The following is a 21160-nucleotide window of genomic DNA, read 5'->3' on the forward strand; positions in this document are numbered from 1 at the left end:
GCGGGGGCGGGGAGGGTGGCAGTGAGGAGAATGTCAGTTGTTATAATTAGGCTTCAGCTAACCTTTAGACAACCACCTGTAAACATATCTGATCACTACCTCTAAAATGCTTTATTGTGCTTAATTTTTACTATTAACCTTAGCAGTTAATGTTAATTTTAAACAAATAAACAGGGAAAACAACAGTATTAATCCCTGCACACGTTAGGCCTGCAGATGCATTTGTCTGCAAACTATGCTTTCTAGACTTATTTTAAAGTATGTTGTTTAATTTCTGGATAAATTACTGCCATCATTTGCACTTCTATAATGCCTTATGACCAATGATCTCAAAGCATCATTGACATGAACTAATTCACATACTGCACCACTGTAAGGCAAGGGCTATTCCCAATTTGTATGTGGGGAAACAGCCAGAGAGAGGTTAACTGACTTACCCCAGTACCGAACTTCAGTCAATAGCAGAGCCAGGAACAGTACCTAGATCTGAGTACCAGTACTTTAAGAACCAGACCATGTTCCCTCCCTCATATGTGCATCCCAAGACAAAGCACCACAGAGTGCCAGATTACTTATAGTGCATCAGCTAGAAAATGTACGATACTGGACTACTGTATACTGCCCAGAAGCAGTACAGACTCTAGAAAGTGAGACAACAATTGACTCTGTCCCACAAAACAAAACGCTACCATAAGCCACTGAAAGCCTCCAGAATCACAGAATGCCTTTCTGGTATGACACTGGGCAAACTGCGTCACCTCTGTGCCTGTGTTTCCCCTCCCACTTTTCCCTCTGTGTTGTCTATTTAGATTGGAAGCACTTCAAAGCAGGTACAGACTCTCATCGGCTGTCTGTACAGCACTTAGCACAATGGGGCCCCAATATCAGCCAGATCCTCTTGGCACTACTGTAATACCAGTAAATAATAAATCTTAGTGACATATATAAAATCCAGAGTGGACTTATGAAATGTCCAGATCCCTGGAACAACAGGTGCAAGTACAGCAGGTTATACTTAGCTCTCCATCCTTGCAAGGGCAAAGGTTGAGTTCCATGCAGTTTGCTGTGATGATGGTGGTGGTCAGGGAGGGGTCTGTTCTTTTGAATGGACCCCAGAAACTGAAGTCCTGCATGGCGTGTGGACATAGTAAAGATACAACTGGCCTCTTCACTGAAAGGGTTTGCTCTCATGCACTTAGGCAAAACTTGTCCTCCCCACTCTCTCTGCCCAGTGCTGTCCTGGCTGATTTCCTCTACCCCACAGATGGCTAAATTTCAGTGGTGTTCAGTATATACTGAGGTTCAAGAAGTGCTTTGGATTCCTTTGGGATGAAAATGGCTATATTCAGCACTAGAGAAATAAACAACTGACCAAAACAACACCAGTAAGAGGGAAAAAAACACGCAAGCCCCCAAAATAATCATTCTCCAACACCGTATATGTTAAAGCTAGACTCTTCTCAAGTGGGAGGCCTCCAACCCTGCACCATCGCAAAACCCTCATGCCTCAACCCTTAAGAATAGAGCAACATCCTCTTTTTTAATACACATTGTTTCAGTGTGGTTAGTGCAAAATGGGAAAGAAATGAACACCGAATCACTAAAATGAAATAAAATATTTAGTTCTGTTCTAAAACAGTAATAAAATAAACTTGTCTACTTATACATCTTTATTTATGGCATTCATCCACATTCAAAATACATTTACAAATTATACATTTAATATAAGACAAGGTGTTCTTAACAGAAATAGACATATATAAACTACATTTACTTGTATAGGTAATAGCTTATGTTTCTTTATTCATAAACAGATAAACGACAAATTAAACTGTTTGGAAGAGAAGCTCATTTTGTTGGTTTTTGGAGGCTTCCCTCTTTGCTGCATTTGCGCCATCTGGGAGAATCGCTTCTAAGAATTCTTCAGAAACAATTTAGAATGAATGCTTCAGTGAAGCCTATCCCAACATCACAAAGACAAGATGCCTCCTCAGTCAATGACCACAAACTAGAGACAACACAATAATAAGATGTATGTGTATCCACCATCATTTACCATAATTTCTAACTTTGCAAGTGTTCAGTTTATTTTGCAATGATTTAGGATCATTTTAGTAAAACAAATCCTTTTGCTGTTTTATTAATGTTTGCTGAATTCACTTAGGTTGGGATTGTGAAAGCTACCTAAGGGAGTTAGACATCTAACTGCCATGGAAATTGAGTGGAAGTTGGGCACTTTTGACAATCACAATCTTACTGCATATTTACCCAGTCTCCATAAAAGAGTATTAAACCATTAGGTATTATAACTTCAGATTAACAACAAAGACAGACCTCACATTGGGCCAGATTTCAATTTACATAATATTCCCAAATATGAAGACACTCACTGCAACATTGCATTATGTTAACTCAGAAAGCGCCCCATCAGCTTTTGAGTGTCATTTGAAAACGGTTGAAACTGACAGTAATATTACCAAAAATATATCCCAATTAAACCCTTGCATAAAACTGCAAATGAAATGAATATATTGTTTACTGTAGTTTATGTGAAAACACTCAGTTATCCTACATGACACGTTTCAAAGCAACACAGAACAAAATGTTTAAATCACTTTTCATCTACGTTACAAAGAAAATGTTTCCTTAAAAGGTATTTCAAATGAAAAAGTTGCATTTTGAAGTCAAATGCTTAAAGATGTTTGCATCCAAAAGCACTACAGACAATTTCACTTCAAAGGATTTATTCTCACACAAATTTTAGTAACACCAAACGAACTGGAAAAAAAAACCCTAAATTATATTAAGCTAATACATAAATACAAGACTGATCCAAGGATGTCAAAGGAAGTTTAACGAAGTTATAAAATTTGAAATGTTTCTCATTCTTTAAATGTATATGTAGTTTATAACCATACACTGCACATTTACAGTATTGTATAATGTAAATACCAGAACAGATTAAAATTATTTCAATTTAATCTAGGTAGTTTTTTATAAGAATACTCCTCCTCAAAAGCTGAACCATAGGAAAAGTAGTTTCTTTTTTTTAAATGGAAAACAAGATGATTTGGTCCTGTACCAGGACACATTTTTACATACTCAAGGATTTGCTATTTATTTATGAAGAGCCTTTTATAATCACCACATTTGATCAATAAAGACTGCTATCTATAAGTTCTGATTAGAAGTCAAGACATGTCAGAGGTAGCCTAGGAATGCTTTAGAATCTGGTGGTGTTAGCAATTAATATAGCTCTCTTCCAAAAGGGTTAGCAGTACATATAAAAGGCAAACAGTATATACAGCTGCGCCAAGACTTATAAGAAGCTCAAAACAAAGATTAGAACTCAGGAAAAGAACATTGTGCCTCTTCATTTGCTTTAATGCACCAATTCAGGCTGATTTTCCACAAAAGGAAGCACCCCACTAACGTAGTAAGCGATTCCGAGAGAGAGAAGGGCAATGACAATGATCAGGAGTAGCACTCTCCAAAAGCCCAGGTCCTCCACAAACTCTTGCCATGTTGTGCGGAAGCTGGAAAGAACCCCTTCACCTTGCTGCAGGTTCGGATTAAGGAGGGAATGGCTTTCCATTGCACTGTGAAGGATTAAAGTTATAAACACACCTAGTAAAAGAATGCATCCTTAAGTATAAGAGTAAACCTGCTAATACAACTAAAATATTCAAAATTAAACATTTTCAGATTTACAGTACTTACTCATGATCTAAAGACAGCATATAAGAAAAGGACCCTTCCCTGACCCTACCAAATCAACGTACAGTAGTTGACAAGCAATCCTTTAAGACTTTACAATCTATCTTTTCAAAGAATCTTTGACTTGGGTACAGAGTAGTGTTTAAAAAAAAAATAAGCAAATGTATTTCCTTGGCTGATGTATGAAGGACCCAGGGCTTTGGAGCTGTGCTCCAGCTCTGCTCCAGCTCTAGCCAAAAACCTGCAGCTCCACTGCTCCAGAGCTGCTCCGCGCTCTAGCTCTGGGCTCCGTTCCAAAGCCCTGGAAGGAACTACACAAATAGCAAAAGAACTGACTAAAGTCTTGATCACACACTTATGCATGTCTGTAATTTTACTCATTTGAGTAGTCCCACGCTTTCCAGATGAGCAAAGTTCCATATGAGCATAAGCATTTGCAGAATCAGGCTCTTACTGTGTATCGAGAGAAACAGTGAAACTAGCTATGTAGATAGTGATGTGAAGGCATAAAATATACAGAGTAAAAACAGATTCCCCCTCCCTCAATATCTCTTCAATTACAGTAATCGTAGGCGTATCCTGTAATAATAAATAGGAACAAAATATTTCAGATAAAAGTAAATTGGGAGTTAACACTATCCGTTGAAATGCTCTTGCTTCTGATATGACTAAAGATGCCAGTAACACATGCCTAGAAGGAAGATTCATTTGTAAACCTTTTTTCTAAAAATACATTCCTGATTAACATTACTGTTATTCGTGTGACATTTTTCCTCATTATGAAGTACAACTACTGAATAATAATTAGACAAAACTCCAGTAATTTACTGAACTATTAGTGTTGTGTGCAGAAATGTTCAGGCATTTCCAGTAAAGTGCTTTGTCTTTTTTGGTTTTTAAATATTTACTTAGCTGCGAAGCTATGGTGGTTTGCCCATAACTACAGGAGTTAGGAACTAATAAGCAGGGAAGATGACTAACGAAGTGAGAGGGTTTATTAAAAGATCTCTGTTGGCATAGAATAGATCTGCTCACTAATTAAGCACCAACTAGTCAATACATAATCACTCCAGGGGTTAAATAAAGGTATGCTCCAACCTTAAAGTGGTCATACGTTCATTGTTAAGAAAACCACCACAGCAAAACCAAAGGTTCTCACTCATCTCAAAGATGACCCCTGTGGCATTTTCTATTGCAACCAAATTAAAAGCAACATTAATGAAGCTGCAATTGCCTCTATAAAACTATTCTGGAAAAATCTGTAAGTGACAAATCCTTAAATGATCGTTTTGCTTCTAACAATGTTGCTTCCTGTTATAGTGACAGGTCACTAGGTCTATCCATACAAGTAGATTCTTTATGTGAAAATAGAGAGGGAGTGTTCTGCCCAGACACAGCACAATGATGATACCACACGGGGGTGGAGGGGAGAGGGGGGAGGAAAAGAGAAGAAATCGGATTTGGGAATCTAGTTTTGTTTTGTATTTTGCTCGTGAGTCAGAAGCAAGTGAGTGTAATGAGGAGGTGGCGGCATTAAACTCAGCCAGGAAGGGAGTGAACACTTTTACACTGATCTCTAGAAACTTCTCCTGTCAATTCAAAAGTAAAGTTCAAGGTCTCCAGAGGGAACAGCAATTATCCTCACTTGGCTTCATGCAAAGTGGGAATGAGGGAGGAGAGAAACAAGTAGGGATTCTATTCTGAGAGTCTCTAGAATCAGGAAATAATACCAAGAGGTAGGAGTGAAACTAGAGGTCTGAAAAGCCAACCCCTGAATAGCGCTCTTACAAGGACACAAACTATTTAATTACAAAGCACATGTGCATTCATTTGCTTCTAATGCTGTCTGGATCTATTTTTATTATACAAAGTTATCTTACAAAAAGAGATACTTCAGATATTTTAAACTAGCTCACAAACAAACTGGGAGTAAACTGTAAATCTGTAATTCCAAAAGACAAGTTATAGGTTTCCCTGCCAAATCAAACAAGAGAACATTAATGATGGTCACAAAAGGGAAAGGAAGTTACAGGTTTTAAAGGGACATTATCAGTTCAAATTCACAGCTAAATCCAAGCCCCGTTAAAGTCAATGGTAAAACTCCCATAGGAAAAATAGGACTTGCCACACTGGATTAGATATGTGATCTGTCTAATCCAGTGTCCGGTCTCTTAACAGCGACCAGCACTAGATGCTTCAGAGGAAGATGCAAGAAACCCCAGAGCAGGCAGATGTGAGATTATCTTTCCTCCACATTAGGTCTCTCCCTAATTGTTGGAGATTAGTTTAACCCTTGACCCACGAGATTAACATTTCTTCCAAAATTTCGAGCAGTAATTGTTCTAACTCTGGATATTCATCTTATCCATATAAATGTCAAATTCCTTATGGAATCTTGTAAAATTTTAATGATATAAAATGTAAAATGAGTAGGCTTGTTTTTAACATATGGGGTAACATATGTTTGGGCTCAGGCTGGAGCTCTGGCTTTAGGACCCTGTGAGGGAAATAGTCCCAAAGCTCAGGCTCCAATCCAAATGTCTACACTGCAGTTAAACAGCCTCTTAGCCTCAGCCCCGGGAGCCCAAGTCAGCTGGCATAGGCCAGTTGCAGGTGTCTAATTGCAGTGTAGACATACCCTTTGTTTCTAGAGCATAACATTGCAGGATATTCAGGGACTTACTTATAACCAGTTTCTAGTGAATTTCATTTTCAGATTATCTTGCACCAGTAAAATGATACAATATTTGGGTTGTAAACCTTGTAGTGGAATACTTAGCTATTATAAAAACTTCTTTCATTAGAAATTTTAAAAAAACAACAAAAAACAAAACCAACACTTTTCTATTGAACTTAGTTTTTATAAATCTTTTGTTCCATTTTGAGGAACAAACATGTCAATTCATGTCTCTAGCAGAAAACAATATGGATTTACCAACAAAGATATACTTTACACACATGCTTTTATTTTTTTCTAGTAAACAACTGTCTTGTAATACCTTTCACTTTCTGCAGTCTGCATGGTTTCCATCTTAGAGGGAGCTCCTCTGTTAAATCCTTTCACCTCCTGCTCTTCCAAAGACTCCAGCAATCTAATTACTTCCTTATTTACTCCTCTTCGTTTTGCCAGAACAAGTGGTGTTGCACCTTGGTGATTGCTAAATAGTCCCCCCAAGAAAGTGGATGGGGGAAGATAAACTATACAATGAGAATTCTAAGATAGGATGGATCTTCATAAGTATGCAATGTAAAATGTACTGCCCAATAAATATTTAGGACTAGCCTCTAGCTACACAAAATAGCAAACTATTCTTAGTTATAAAAAGTCCAAGAATAAAAGGCAACTGTATGAAAAATTCAGTAGTTTATTTTTAAAGCACACAACCCTATAATATTTTACTCTTGGTACAAAGTCAAAAAACATACTACAATGGGGTCTTATCCTGATTGTAGCCTTTGGATGCTCCCGCAACAAAAATGAAGAAACTAACAACATATTTATATCAGTGTATAAGGCTCTGTATGATTACTGCTCGAAATCTAAGTTTCTTCATAGCTCCTTACTGTATAAGAGTCACAGACTATTAAGCAATAAACGAAACTCAGAATGGGTAAATCCTCCTACCGCTACCTTTGAAAAAACCGAACCAAGTAGGAGTACAATTGTTGCCTTCATATTAGAGGCTGCCAGCAAACAGGTGTTTGGGATAAAGGGAGGAAGGGAAAAACCACATAATGACCCTGGGCAGGCCAATAATTAATACTGCTGATATGAGGAGATCATGGGCAGCTCCAATAATCAAAGATGACCAGAAGGCCCAAGGGCCTAAACTTATGGCCTTATTTTCCTCTGTTGGGATACATGTGCAGAAAGGTCTAAGAACAAGGTGACCTAATTGTACCCAATAAAATAGCTAGTTATTTGGTATTCTGAGTGCTTGTGTCTGGACACTATCATCTGACAGCTGCTGGGAGCTAGGAAGAAAGAATATACAATATTTAAAAGAAGGATTGACTTTGAGGAAGGGGGAGCATTGAAAGGCAGCATGGTCTCCCAAAGAGTACTGGAGAACTGATACACATTTACTGTATTTTCTCTATTTGTTACAGTAGTCAATAAAAGCATTAAGACTGTGGTACAGAAAATTCTAAAAAAAAAAACCCTGCCATTCTAAATTATTCTGTGATGCCATCCACCCCCTCTTGGCTGTCTGGCCACACCCAGGACAGCAGAGCCATCAGCTAGTGAGAGACAGTGGCTATGGCAACCCAGCCCCACAGCTCCTGCTTCTATTGCCTTTCATGATGTTCACGATCAGTTAGGAGTGGGCCCATGCATTTGTTGTTGTTTTTTTTCATAACTGGCATTTAAAAAAATTGAATTTCACTTAATTTACCACTAAAGCATTTGTATCAGGCAACATATTTGCATAAAATACTTCTGAGAGAGAGACTAATATGTTATAAAGTGGTCATAAAAGAGACAAACTTACCAAATATCAATTTTGAGTCCATTAGAGACTAGGAACTGGATAGTATCCACGTGCCCACACAGGTGAAGGGCTGTATTACCTTGGTAATCGGTGGCCAGTAGATCAGCACCAAATTTGTGCAACAGCTGACAGATGTCTACGTTTCCTCTGGCTGCGGCAAGGTGGAGACCAGTTCGGCCACGACTGTCACGAATATTTGGGTCAAAGCCACTCTCCAGCAGCCGCTTGGAATAGTTAAAATCCCCATCAATGCACGCCTGCAACAGGGGCACATTTGTCTGGGAAGAATCATTTACAAAAACATAGGACATTGTTCCACTTCTGTCTGAAGTTTGTGGCAAACCTGCAGTTAAAAATGAGAGGATATGATGAAGTGAAGTAAATAAATACAATGTAAAAACATCACACATGCTTTCTCAAATAAAAATGCAAAGTAGTTTATGAATATAGTTCTGAAATCATTGTATATTACATATTATTTTAATATGCTGCAGTCTTTTCTGATCCATAGAGAACACTCTGTTAATCCTATTCACAACTGCTGGAACAGAAATGGGTAGCCTTGTTACTTCAGAGGATTGCGTAAAATACCACCATGAATGCAAGACACTAGGTAAACCCCACAGAGGGAGAGATCACACACTGTAGATTTTATATTAAAAAGAAAACTTTGATAGGTCCAGTCTGTGAGCAAATTCTATTTAGAAAGAGGGGAGTGGGGAGAAGAGTCATATTTTATAACTCAGATTAAAGGACTGAACAAACACACTGGGCTCTCAAAGTAATCAGAGTTTTTACGTACTATAAATAAAGTCACTAATGGAATTTCCTCTCTCATTTATCTGTTCCTTATTTACACCTGAACTTCAGCACACAATAGTGACAGCTGCTGAAAAATTCATTGTTACTATGAGCATTATCTCCTTCGCTCTCTGTGTGAAATTACATTTTTCAGCCACCTCTGCAGAACATTTTTATACAGCACCATAGGTGGGCATAGCGTTTCACAAGCAACTATAAAGATAAGGTCCCTGCCTAGAGGAAGTTAACTTAGACAAAAGACAAAATGATAGAATTTTTAGACAACGTGAAGACAACAATGGTAAATCAAAGGAGGGTCTAGAACTGTTGTGGGTGCAATTTCCACACCAGGACCCCATCCAGCAAAGTAAGGGAATAGTCCCAAAGGTTTTAAAGATAAACACATACTTTGTTGTTTCGGCCTAAAAGTGAAAGGTAGAAATTGGTTGCACCACAGATTTCTTGCTAATTATTATTTGATTAAATATGATTCAACTGTCTAATTAGAGATAATAGGTATTGTGAAAGAAGTGAGTTTTTTAAAAGACAGATTTGGATGGGGAGAGAGTGAATAAATGATTCACAAGACCAAGTAAGGTTGTTCCATGCATAAGGGACAGTGAGGAAGAGGCATGAAGACAAAAACGAGAGAGGAGGAAGAGAATGGTTACTTAGGAGGATTCACTAGTGCAGAGTGCATGAGAGGGGAAGATAAGAAGTTACGGTGGCTGGGAGGGACTATACAGTGCCTTGCAGAAGAGGACTAGGTGGCTGAACTTGATGTGGAAGACAACGAGTAGCCAGTGAAGAGCTTTGAACATAGGAGTGACGTAGTCCAGGTGGTGAGCAGGGAAAATGATTTTACCAGATGAATTCTGAATAGACTGGAGTGAGGAAAGAATCACCAAGTCAGACAGGAGGCAGTTAAAATAACAGGGCTGAAAGAGGACCTAGACTTGAATTAGAATTTTTCTGGTGGGAATGGAGAAGAAATTATGAATCTTGGATACTTAGTACTCCATGCTCATGACAATTCTCTAGCAGATTATAATCAGGATTCTGATTAGCTAGCTGAATCTTTTTGATAGGATACTTAAGTATTTTAATTCTCTTGCCTATATAAGGCATCCTCCAATCCTAGTGCACTCATTTGGCTGGAAGAATGGAAATATGGCCAGCAGCCAAAGTATTAGATTTAAGACTTCCCTTGCTTTTGGGGAGTTTACACTGTTCATGCTTTATAACTCTTCCCTAGTGTTTCAAATTAATCATTTTCCAAAACCTACACTACAGACACCTTGGTTTTGAATGCTGTTCTGATTAAGAGACTATAATATTTTAGTCTATTCAAATTATTATTTACACCTCACAAGTTGGCATTTCTCATTTGGACAAATTCTGCTATCAGAATGTATGTATCAACACTATTTAATGTGTCAAAGCAAGACACAAAGCTGACTTTTCTTATCTCAGATTTGGAAGAGGAAGAGATGGGGAATAACCTTCTGGCCCTGAATAGCTACATAAAGAATGACTTAATAATTCAGTATCTATGCAGAATACATTCTTTTTAGTCTGCAAGTAATGTTATGTAGGGGATAATTTAGTGCTTACTTGAAAGCATTCTCTTCCACAATCATCTCCAACAGCAGAAAGCCATAAGACAGTTCATACAATATTGTTTCCCTTTAGGGCACTAACTACTTCCATTTTATACAAATATGGACAGAACAACTGAAAGAACACAGAATCTATCTCAGGGGAGGGCAAACTTTTTGGCCTGAAGGCCACACTGGGTTTCCAAAATTGTATGGAGGGCCAGTTAGGGAGGCTCTGCCTCCACAAACAACCAGGTGTGGTCTGGCCCCCGACCCCTATCGACCCCCCCCACTTCTCACCCCCGATGGCCAACCCGGGACTACCCTGCCCGCATACGCAGCCGCTCCCTGTTCGCGCTGGACGCTACCCCTGAAACCCCGCCACCCTGATTGCCCCCCGTCGCCTCATCCAACCCCCTCCTCTCATTCCTGACTGCCCGCCCCCGCGGACCCATCCCCCATTTAACATCCTGCTTCCCCGTCCTCTCTATCTCCCTGCCCCAGGTACCCCTCGCACGCCTGCGGCCCCTCAAGAGCCGCGCCGCGCCATGGCCATACTATCCAACCTCCCCTGCTCCCTGCCCCTTGACCGACACTTGCCTGGGAGGCCACCGGTGGCTAGGGTGGGCGCTACAGCCCGCAGCCACCCAGAGGCACCAGGACAGGCCAGCCGTTGCCAACCTAGTCGCCGGCTGGAGCAAGCCATGTCATTGAGTATAATTCCTCAATCTGACACCTTAGAGTTCAAATATGAGGGTACTAGCATTAATTCCTCTAAGCTTAGATTACAGCTTTAGATCTGATAGCGCTGCACCAGGCCAAAATTCCAGTGTTTGGCTCACTCTGGTCTCCCCAAAACCTTCCTGGGGGACCCCCAAGACTCAGATGCCCTGAGTCTCACCACAAGGGAAATAACCCCCATCCGCCTTTTCTTCTCTTTACTTCCTCCCAGGCTTCCCCTCCCTGGATGGCCCGGACGATCACCCTATTTCAATTCCTTGAAATGCAAACGCAGACGAGATCAGGTTTTCTTCACCCTCACTCAGAGTCCCAATGCAAGCTTTGTAACTCTAAGCACAAAGAATTTTCTCTTCCCCTTGTCTTGCTTCCTCTCCCCATTCCCTGGTGAGCTGCAGACTCAATCCCCTTGAGCCCAACTAGGAAATGCGCAACAGGTCTTAAGAAAAAAGCTTTATATAAAAGAAAGAAAAAGACATAAAAATGGTCTCTGTATCAAGGTGAGCAATATACAGGATTAATGGCTTAAAAGAAAAATGAATAAACAGCCTTATCAAAAAGAAATACAATTTAAAACATTCGCGGCATGTTACACAAGTAAACATGTAATACAAAACAATATAAAACCTATATTGTCTTATACCTGTACTTACAAGCTAGGAAACAGAAGATTAGAAAAGCTGAAGGTAGAGAGATCCTCTCCTCAGAGCCGAGAGAGCACTAGAGACACAGACAGAAACAGAACACAGCAGCCCAAAATTCCCTCCCTGAGCTTTGAAAAATCCAGTTTCCTGATTGGTCCTGCTGGTCAGAGTTTTGGTTCCCTTTGTTAACCTTTAAGGTTAAAGAACATTAACCTTAGCTATTCTGTTTATGACAAGCCACGCCACCGCGCAGAGAGCAGAGCAAGCCGGGTCAGGCTGGCTCTGCAGCTGACGGCCCGGACAAGAGGCTCACTGCCGCAAGCATTGCACTAGCAGTGCAGTGAGTGAGGCTGTGGGGAGGGGGAAAGCAGGAGAGGTTGGGGTCTAGCCTCACAGGCCAGGAGCTCAGAGGCCAGGCAGGAGGGTCCCATGGGGCCCATAGCTTGCCACCTCGATCTATCCAGTAGCTTCAACTGAAATGCTACCAAGAAGATTCTGGTGGGTTTGCAAGGCAAGGACTTCACAGCAACAGGGTGGATAAAAAAAAATCAATGATTTTTTTTATTTAAATCAGATGTTATTTATTTATATTGGATTTTTTTGATAAAATGCTTTTTGAGGAAAAAACTATCTGAAGGAGATATACTTATAATATAATTTCAACGATATCTCATCATGGAATAGGGATTGATAAATTCTAATCTCTATAGCATGAGACAATTATTTCATAGTAATGTTTTAAAGAAAATTTTGATAAATGAGTGTCAGATAGTCATGGCTTTTTCAAGACTGTGGATTTGTGTCTCCAGGATAACAGAATGCTTGTTAACGAGAAAAAAATTTTTTTAAATAAATAAATAAGTAAATAAATAAAGGTAAGAAATAACAGATTCTCAATCCTATTGTCCCTCTGAAATTTGTGTACACAGAGTCAATGCATACTACCTCTCTCTAAACTGCAATTTCAAAATATTTAATGAACAGAAGATTGTCGGGGGCATGAATAGATTCTGGACAAGGAGAAGTCTGGAGATAGAATGTGAGAGGGAGGGACAGGCCAGTAGGAAACAAAAGGTGAAGCTGAGCAGCAATTCCAGAAGTCTTGAGGGGTTCTTTCTGAAGTGTAGGGCCTTCCATTGGATTTGAGATGCAACATACCATTGTCACCACTAGCAGGGAAAACCTATATAGTGGCTGCAGGCTGTAAAAAAGGACCCGAGGGTTTGGATAAGAACCATTCAAAGAATATATGTTGTCATGATGTGTTTTAAGAAAGTTCCACCAGTGAACTGTGGAAGTCCTTAAGGCACTTGATGGTCGGATAGAGGCTGTTGAAGATAATCTGCACTATCTAACGAGCCGATAGTTCGCTTCTGCTGGGCGTAGATTAGCAAAAGAAAGTATTACTATATCTAGTGCAACATTTAACTCGAGTGCTGCCGCTTGAACTAATTCATTCTAAAATTGAGAAATGTTTGGGACCTGAAAAGGCAGGGAAAGGTTGTTTTCTTTTCCAGATTATGAACAAACCAGGAAAATGAAGGAAGAGACTGAGGTAGTGCAGAAGCGCAGTTATTTTAAGTTTTCTCATGTTGATCTGGCTGACGTAGTTAATTTAATGCGTTTGTTTTTTAAAATTTCATTTAACTATTTTAGTTAACGAACTTAACAAAAAACCAAACCTGATTTTTAAAAAATGCAGGGATGTTTAACAATTCAAAAATTTAGTATGCGGCTTGTTGGTAAATATATATGTTTGCTGTTGAAGAAAAAGCCAGATATAATACCTTTTGGTTTGTTAAATAAACAATTAAAGGGTGTCTGTCTGGGATGTTGTCCTCCTCATACACGCATGGCAAGAAAATCTCAATATTAATCTGTTGAATGAGACAGTTCTAGATGGGGTAGGGATTTGGGTTAGCTATAAGGAATTCTTCTGGGTGTCTGGCTGGTGGAGTCTTGCCCACACGCTCAGGGTTTTAGCTGATCGCCATATTTGGGTCGGGGGGAACAATTTCGTGCTTAAGGGCAGATTGACAGAAGCCGCGGGGGTTTCCGCCTTCCTCTGCGCATGGGGCCTGGGCCCATGTCAATTACTGGAAGCTTCTCTGCACCAGAAGCTTTAACCATGATTTGGGACTTCATGGCTCGAGAGGCATAGGTTTGAAACAGGAGTGGTGTGGGTGAGATTTGTGGCCTGCATTGTGCCGCAGGTGCAGAGCTAGATGATCGTTAATGGTCCCTTCTGACGGCTTAAAGTCTACTATGATTCTTTGCTCAATTGACTTCATAAATATCTGCTTCAATTACCTTTGGTAAATGAAATAACCAAACAATCATTCATTTTCTGATATAGCTGTAAAACTAATCTGAAAAGTTTTCAAAATAAATCACTTTAAAAACGTATAGTTTTAAAAAGAACCTACATCTATCTCTGAGTTGTGAAAAATATGTATTAAGGTTTTAACAACCAACAAGAATGCACTTTTATGTAGAAATCCATGATTACATCGTGTCTTCCTGACTAGTGATTTAAATCAATTTGACCCTGTACAGCAATCTAAATTTTCTTGCCTATTTTCCTTCCAAAATTGAAGTGGCACAACTGTATCTTCTTCAACCCTAATCTTCCCCACAAGCTGACAGGCCCAATCTCCAAAAGATGCAATTTTCACATTAGCTCTCTGTACTAGATATACCTTAAATAATTTTAAAATCTTCAAGTAGCACAAACATAGCAACAGTATAAAAGCTCACTTGTTCTTAAGAAAATAAGATTTTGCCTTCAGATGTTGCAGGACGCTGGTGGGATCCTTAAGCTTGTTTAATAAAATGTCTTGTAGTGTATCAGCGCAAATCTGTAACAAACAGACTATTCCATTAGAAGAACAGTACAGAACTTTCTGAAAAAGAATTGTGTGTTCTGTTAAATGTGTATTTGTTTGTACATCTGGTAAATCCTCCTAGAGTTTTCCAGGTACTTCACATGCAGATCTTAACGAAACAACCAAATGACCAGAAAAAACTCACTGGACTAAGTATGCCAAGGTGGTTGTGGTGTGTAGGTGTTTGAAGAAGCAGCTGTTTATCATGGAGCAGGATATGAAGTATTCTGGTTTAGAACTAATACTAACTAAAACCTGCAGAGAGACACACTGAAAGGCAGAGGAATTAGGATAAACCCTTAGTGCTCCACATTAAGTAAATAAAAACAAGCAAAAATAAATCCCACTTGCCATTGTTTGAGGATTAGGAACCACGCAAGTGACATACTCTAGCCCACAAAACATGTTTTCAGTATTCCAACATGCAGGCTATCAACCTCTGCCAGTGGTTCTACCTGTCACAAACTAGTAACAAAGGCAGAACACTCTCTCTCAAAATTTCTAGTCCCCTAACGTCAGAAACGTTAAACAAAAAATACACTACATGTCTTGAACTGCATCTGGTTTAGTGAAGTTTTCTGCCACCAAAATACAGCACAGTTATGATGGTTTATTTGTTCAGATACCTTTGATAACTTTGGATATATAAACTGTGGATTTAGTGCTCTGATCAGAAGTTGCAATTTTATGCAGGACATATGCCAAAAAGGTTACTTCTGCCACTACCAGTATTTGTTAAAAAGATTAGAAGAAATATTGAGGTACTCACCAATCTCCTTAAATGGTTTCAGAAAGGTGAATTTGAGGACAGCTCTAAATATAAATAAAACACAGCGTCATCTACCAGTCACCACAAATGTATAAGACAAATTAAAAAGAAAGGTATGTACTATAGTGCTGAGCAGCAAACATACTGTAAAACAAGCATTCTGAATATCTGTGAGAATTACCACTGTTGCACCTGGAACAAACACATGTAATTTGATTCAGTGAATTACTCGTTCCAAAAATGTGGCACTATTTATTGAAAAATGTATCTTCTAATAGACAAGCAGTATACTTGTATAACAAAAGTACGGTTGCTGACATTTTGTTGCAGCAATATGAAATGACTATTTTTAAATAATCAAAGATATCATTTCAAGTGAGAAAAGATGTTAAGGGGATGCCAATTTATTTTAAGTTTATGCAATACATACACATTGAATGCAGTAGTGTGATCACAGAGTATATTTGTACTATTAATGGGAATCATGCAATAAATTGCTTCTTCAGTGCCACGGGAGACTTAGTGCAGTGGGAACATCAATGAAACTATTCTGTTTTCAAGAGGAATCATAGGGGGAAATGATTAGATGTTCGTAAAAGTTATTTACATTTATTTATGAGAAGCCTGACGTCTGTAATTTTGCTTGTAATTCTGCTAATAAATCAAGCTTTTTTCTCTTAATTTTTTTGTGCCCATTTAGACAATACACTGAAGAAGCAGCAAGGGAGGAATTCTCTTTAGCAAGTACAATCACACTACAAGCCACAATTTGTCAAATCTTAAACAGCTTGTAAGTTTGGAATTTACCAACTCTGAGTCATTTTATTTTGCAGCAAGTGGATGTTTTCCTCTTTGTATTTCTCAATATGTAACAATCAGAGCAGCTAAGTAAAACAGCTACCACTCAATACCGTGAAGACACAAAGATATGGCTGGATCATTGATGACATAGGATTACTCATGGGGACAGGTTCTTCCTCTCTCTCACATGCATCACAAAGATATTTGTTTGATCAGGGATCCTAGAAATCTATGTGCAACCGAAAAATGCAGATTTTGCATTTTTCGAGAATCTTTAGTTTTTATATTTTGTGAAAAAATAAAAACATATATTAACTACATTTTACTGAAAGTACCAGTCACTTATTTAATGCGCACAACCTTCCCTTCTTGTTGTTGATTTTTTAATACACTTTAAATTTACATACAGTAGAACCCCGTTTATCCAAGCCTCCATTATCTGGCTCTACCTGTTAACTGAACCATCAGCTGCCCGGGTCTGATAGTGGCAGGGCTCGGACGATCAGCTCCAGGCAGCTGGTGGTTTGGTTAACATGGAGAGCTGGATAATGAAGGCTTGGATAAATGGTGTTCTAATGTATACCAATAAAACATTGTGTTCAACAGATAGCTATTCATATTATGGCTAGGGAAACTAAAATTCAGCATCCATTCTAATTGTGGAAAAACACAGATTTTTATGGTTTTTTAAAATCAGAGAATGTTGGGTTTTTTTAATCACATAAAACTAGGATCTCTAGTTATGACTGGCCAAAATCTTTTAGTCACCCAGTCAGTGCCACCCATAATGTATCAGTAAAAACACACACACACACAAAAAAAAAAACACAACAAAAACAAAAAACTAGGAACACTCCTGCCATCTCTCAGAAAATGAATGAGAGTAACCATTACTACCTTTGCCCTATAAATAAATAAACAAATAAATCGATCAATAGGATGCAATGACATGTTACCAGTAAATGAGACTTCCCAACATTAATAACTATTTCTGACTCCCAGAGCCAAAATGCCTGTGAGTTACCACTGGTGATATTCTGACTAGCAGCAATGGGATATTTAGGATATGTCAACAAGTCAATGCACTGTGATGGAGAATATGGAGAGGTTAATGTAAGAGGTACACAGTTTACATATAAGCTCTACATTCATCAACTCCTTAATTGCATATAATCTTCCACTCTTTTGTCATACACTTTTAGACTATTTAATTGACACTGGCTTGCATAGCCTCTCCTTTTTTTTTAAGGTAACAAAGCATCCATCTTAAGCAGTTTGCCCATATCCTCTGAAAGTGAGGTTTCCTGTTCAACTGGGATTGCATGTAAAAATACAGCGAGACAAGAATAAGCCCTATTTACATGTGCAAGATAAAAATAAAACTAAAATGATGTAATTTTATCCATAAGAGAAAAACACACTCTCCAAGTACTTGTATGACTCCTCCTCCATCACTGCTGTATATGAGTACCTCTCAAGTATTTAAAAATAGAAACAAATAGCTCCCTCTCCCCCTTCCACCCTAGCATGTAGGAGAAATTACTCGATTAATTTACAGGATATGTTTGTGTGTGGATTTCTTTGGTATGAGAAAATTGAGGGAAACTTAAGTTGAATAAATAAGTTTTGCATTTAGTTCTGAAAATGATAAGGTCTATAGTCATTTTTGCTTAGGGAGAGAATTCCATCGTTTACATTCAGCTCCTCTGAAAGAGCTGTATCCTGCACTCACTCTCTCCCTCCCCCACTGGATTGTGGTTTCACTGCTTCAGTGAAATGGAGCTGCTGTGGAAGGCAACCTCTCAGGTAGCCAGAACCAATCCCACGGAGGGCTCTGAACACCTCTCAAATACAGAGTTCACAATATACAGATCTCAGAGTAGCAGCCGTGTTAGTCTGTATCCGCAAAAAGCACAGGAGTGCTTGTCAAGTATCAGAGGGGTATCCGTGTTAGTCTGGATCTGTAAAAGCAGCAAAGAATCCTGTGGTATCTTAGAGACTAACAGGAGTACTTGTGGCACCTTAGAGACTAACAAATTTATACAGATCTACTAACCTGCAGCATCTGGCATTTTCCCCTCCTCCTGCCTTTAGCTATTTTCCCCAAGAGTTTTGCTTTCCATGGTGTTGGCACACTATATCCAGGGAGCACAGAGATAATTTTCAATGGCCTGCTATCATTTTGTGTTTTCTCAGATGGGATGTATGAGTTGGTGGCAGTGCAAAAGCAGCGCTACCTGTCATTTGCTGCACACTAAGGAGACTCAAATGTTGAATCCTTTCCACTAACTGGGACCTGAAAATCCAGTTTTAGATCTGGAATCTTCCAGTCAGCAAGATACCAGTGTTGGAGGAAATAATTCCCATTTTCCTTCAACAATATTAAACAGAAGTGTGCAAGATTTATAGCTATACTATCCTGACTTTAATAATAACCATACCCTGAGAAAAACTTTGGCATATAATATTACCCAGCTCTCATATACACGGTGACCAGATAGCAACTGTGAAAAAACGGGACGGGGGTGGGGGGTAATAGGCACCTAAATAAGAAAAAGTCCCCAAAAACGGGACAGTTTTTAAACGGACAGTCCCATCTGGTCACCCTACTCATACAGCACTTTTCATCTATAGATTGCAAAGTGCTTTACAAAGGCGGTAAGTATAATTACCTCATGTGGGTAAACAGAGGAACAGCAAGTGAATGTGTCTTAGCTAAGCTCACTCAGCATGTCAGTTAGTGGCAGAGCCAGGGACAGAACCAGATTTCTTATTTCTATCTGCTGCTCTAGCCACCAGAGGACACTGCCTCCCAGTACAGTATAATGAATGTGCTGTACCTCCACCCCCCAACCCAAAACGAAATTTTCAGATCTTGCTCTGTTGCAGAAAAGAATGTTACTTTACACCACAGCTTTACAGATGAGGGGATTCACAAACATTTCCCCTAACCACTACATATATGCAGATCAGTTGAACCAAAGTATTTTTACAGATAGAATTTGTTTCAGAATATTTCACTATTTAATAGATGCCTTTAAAAACCCTTCCTGAACCTGGCCCATTTTTATACTTTGGACAGGGAGCTTGCAGTGAGGAGCATAATTTACAGTGATGTTGAATGTACCTATTCAAATTATTTGCAGACTTAATTCACTGCAATTGTCTCATCCAAAGTGGACACAATAACTGAAGGAAACTGAATATATATATTTAATCTCAATATAGAAGTTGAAACAATATTTGCTGGCTAATGCCATAAGTTCTAATACTTCTGTCTCTATGGGAAGTTACTGAATCACACTCTTCATAAGTATAAATATGTTCCTGCTCAGAAACCTTCAAGCACATTCTCTTTCCACTGGTATACTGCAGGAATGCTAAACATGAAGGACTTCCAGTAGTTAGTTCAAGGTCAGTGCAACATTTTTTGTTTAAAAGCTACTGATGATTATTTTTAGCTCTTGATGATATATTTCAGTTTGAATTTGCTGCAGCTCCTAAAAGATTCTTACGCAATAGGAGACAAGTGCCAGCGAGCAACTGTCCATCAGAAATCAATTCTTTAATAAGTGAATTATTCTCAAATTGCTGTTTGTATGTGGATGAATGGTGCCACCATGCGACCTGCTGAATTCACATTCGGCTGCAGCAAACAGCATATAACCCTTCACTATTTCTTATTGCTTGTTTCTGTGGCTGTTGTTTTCTTGAAAGAAAACTTGCAAGTAAGAGCTTAAATTATTAGGGGGACAAAAGGGGATTCTGAAATCCAAAATAACTTGAAAAAGCTAGAGATAAGTTTTGCAGCACAGTTACAAAACTCTGTCCCATCTGTTAACCACTAAAAATAGAGTGTATGGTCCATGAACTTTGGTCCTAAAACATCTCTCATCACTTATGCTAAAGATGGTTATCCTGTCTGGTCTTTGATCCCTATTCTACTGATATTAGAGGCTTGGACTTGGGCTATGGATCTCGAGATAAGATCACTTTCCTTCAAACCACCCAGATTACTTCTGCCTGTTTACAGAAGAACAGTTCACATTCCGTCAACAGCTTCAATACCTTGAGGTTACTAAAATGGAGAGACTTACTGTCTTTCAGAGACATAGAATTGAATGTCATGGGTACATCTGGCATAGTGTTGTTCAGCAAATTAAGATATACACATTACAAACCAGTAAGCCACATGAAGTTTATATTACTATACTGCCTTTTCCTTCCCTTTCTTGTCTATCACTTGACATTATCTAGGGTTACGCCTTACCTTGCACCTCTCTTTGAACATTTGTGCTTACATTTTTCTAGGTTAAATCTCCTGCCCATATATTTAACCTCCGTGGGCTCTTTCATAAGGTTTCAGTAGGGTAACCATACGTTTTGTTTTGGTCAGGATAGTCCCTTTTTTAACCCCTGTCACGGCTGTCCTGACTTTTTCAGAAAAAATGGGACAAATGCCCACTTTTGTCAAAAAAAGAGGATGCAGAGGAACATGTGGAGGAGTCAGGGGTGCGGGGGGGCAGAGATGTCAAGCCTGCGTGTGGCGGGTCAGGCCTCACGTGACAGCTAGGGCTTGGGCGAGCAGTGACGCCAGCCCCATCCAGGGAGTGGGAAGCAGGGCTCGTGTGAGCAGCTCAGGCCAACCCCGTACGGGGAGGGTGCAGATGAGTGGCTTGGGCTAGCTTCGTGCAGTGTCCCATTTTCCCTTTGG

General features: G+C 39.2%; 1 protein-coding gene across 5 annotated transcripts in view; it reads right to left on the reverse strand.

Moving 5' to 3' along the window:
• Nucleotides 1-2051: 2051 nt before the first annotated feature.
• Nucleotides 2052-21160, reverse strand: part of ANKRD46 (ankyrin repeat domain 46) — a 28291-nt gene continuing 9182 nt past the window's right edge. For 3 of the 5 annotated variants that reach the window (XM_032801561.1, XM_075063138.1, XM_032801568.2), the window contains 5 exons: nt 15646-15689; nt 14749-14849; nt 8211-8553; nt 6717-6875; nt 2052-3599 (listed from right to left, as the gene is read on the reverse strand). In XM_032801561.1, the coding sequence (XP_032657452.1) occupies nt 3383-3599; nt 6717-6875; nt 8211-8521 (687 nt within the window). In that variant the 5' untranslated portion in view covers nt 8522-8553; nt 14749-14849; nt 15646-15689 and the 3' untranslated portion in view covers nt 2052-3382. The remainder of the gene's footprint in view (nt 3600-6716; nt 6876-8210; nt 8554-14748; nt 14850-15645; nt 15690-21160) is intronic. The other 2 variants (XM_032801584.2, XM_075063137.1) reach the window with 1 other exon arrangement.

Source organism: Chelonoidis abingdonii, chromosome 2 (genome assembly GCF_003597395.2).
Source record: "Chelonoidis abingdonii isolate Lonesome George chromosome 2, CheloAbing_2.0, whole genome shotgun sequence".
Classification (NCBI taxonomy): Eukaryota; Metazoa; Chordata; order Testudines; family Testudinidae; genus Chelonoidis; species Chelonoidis abingdonii.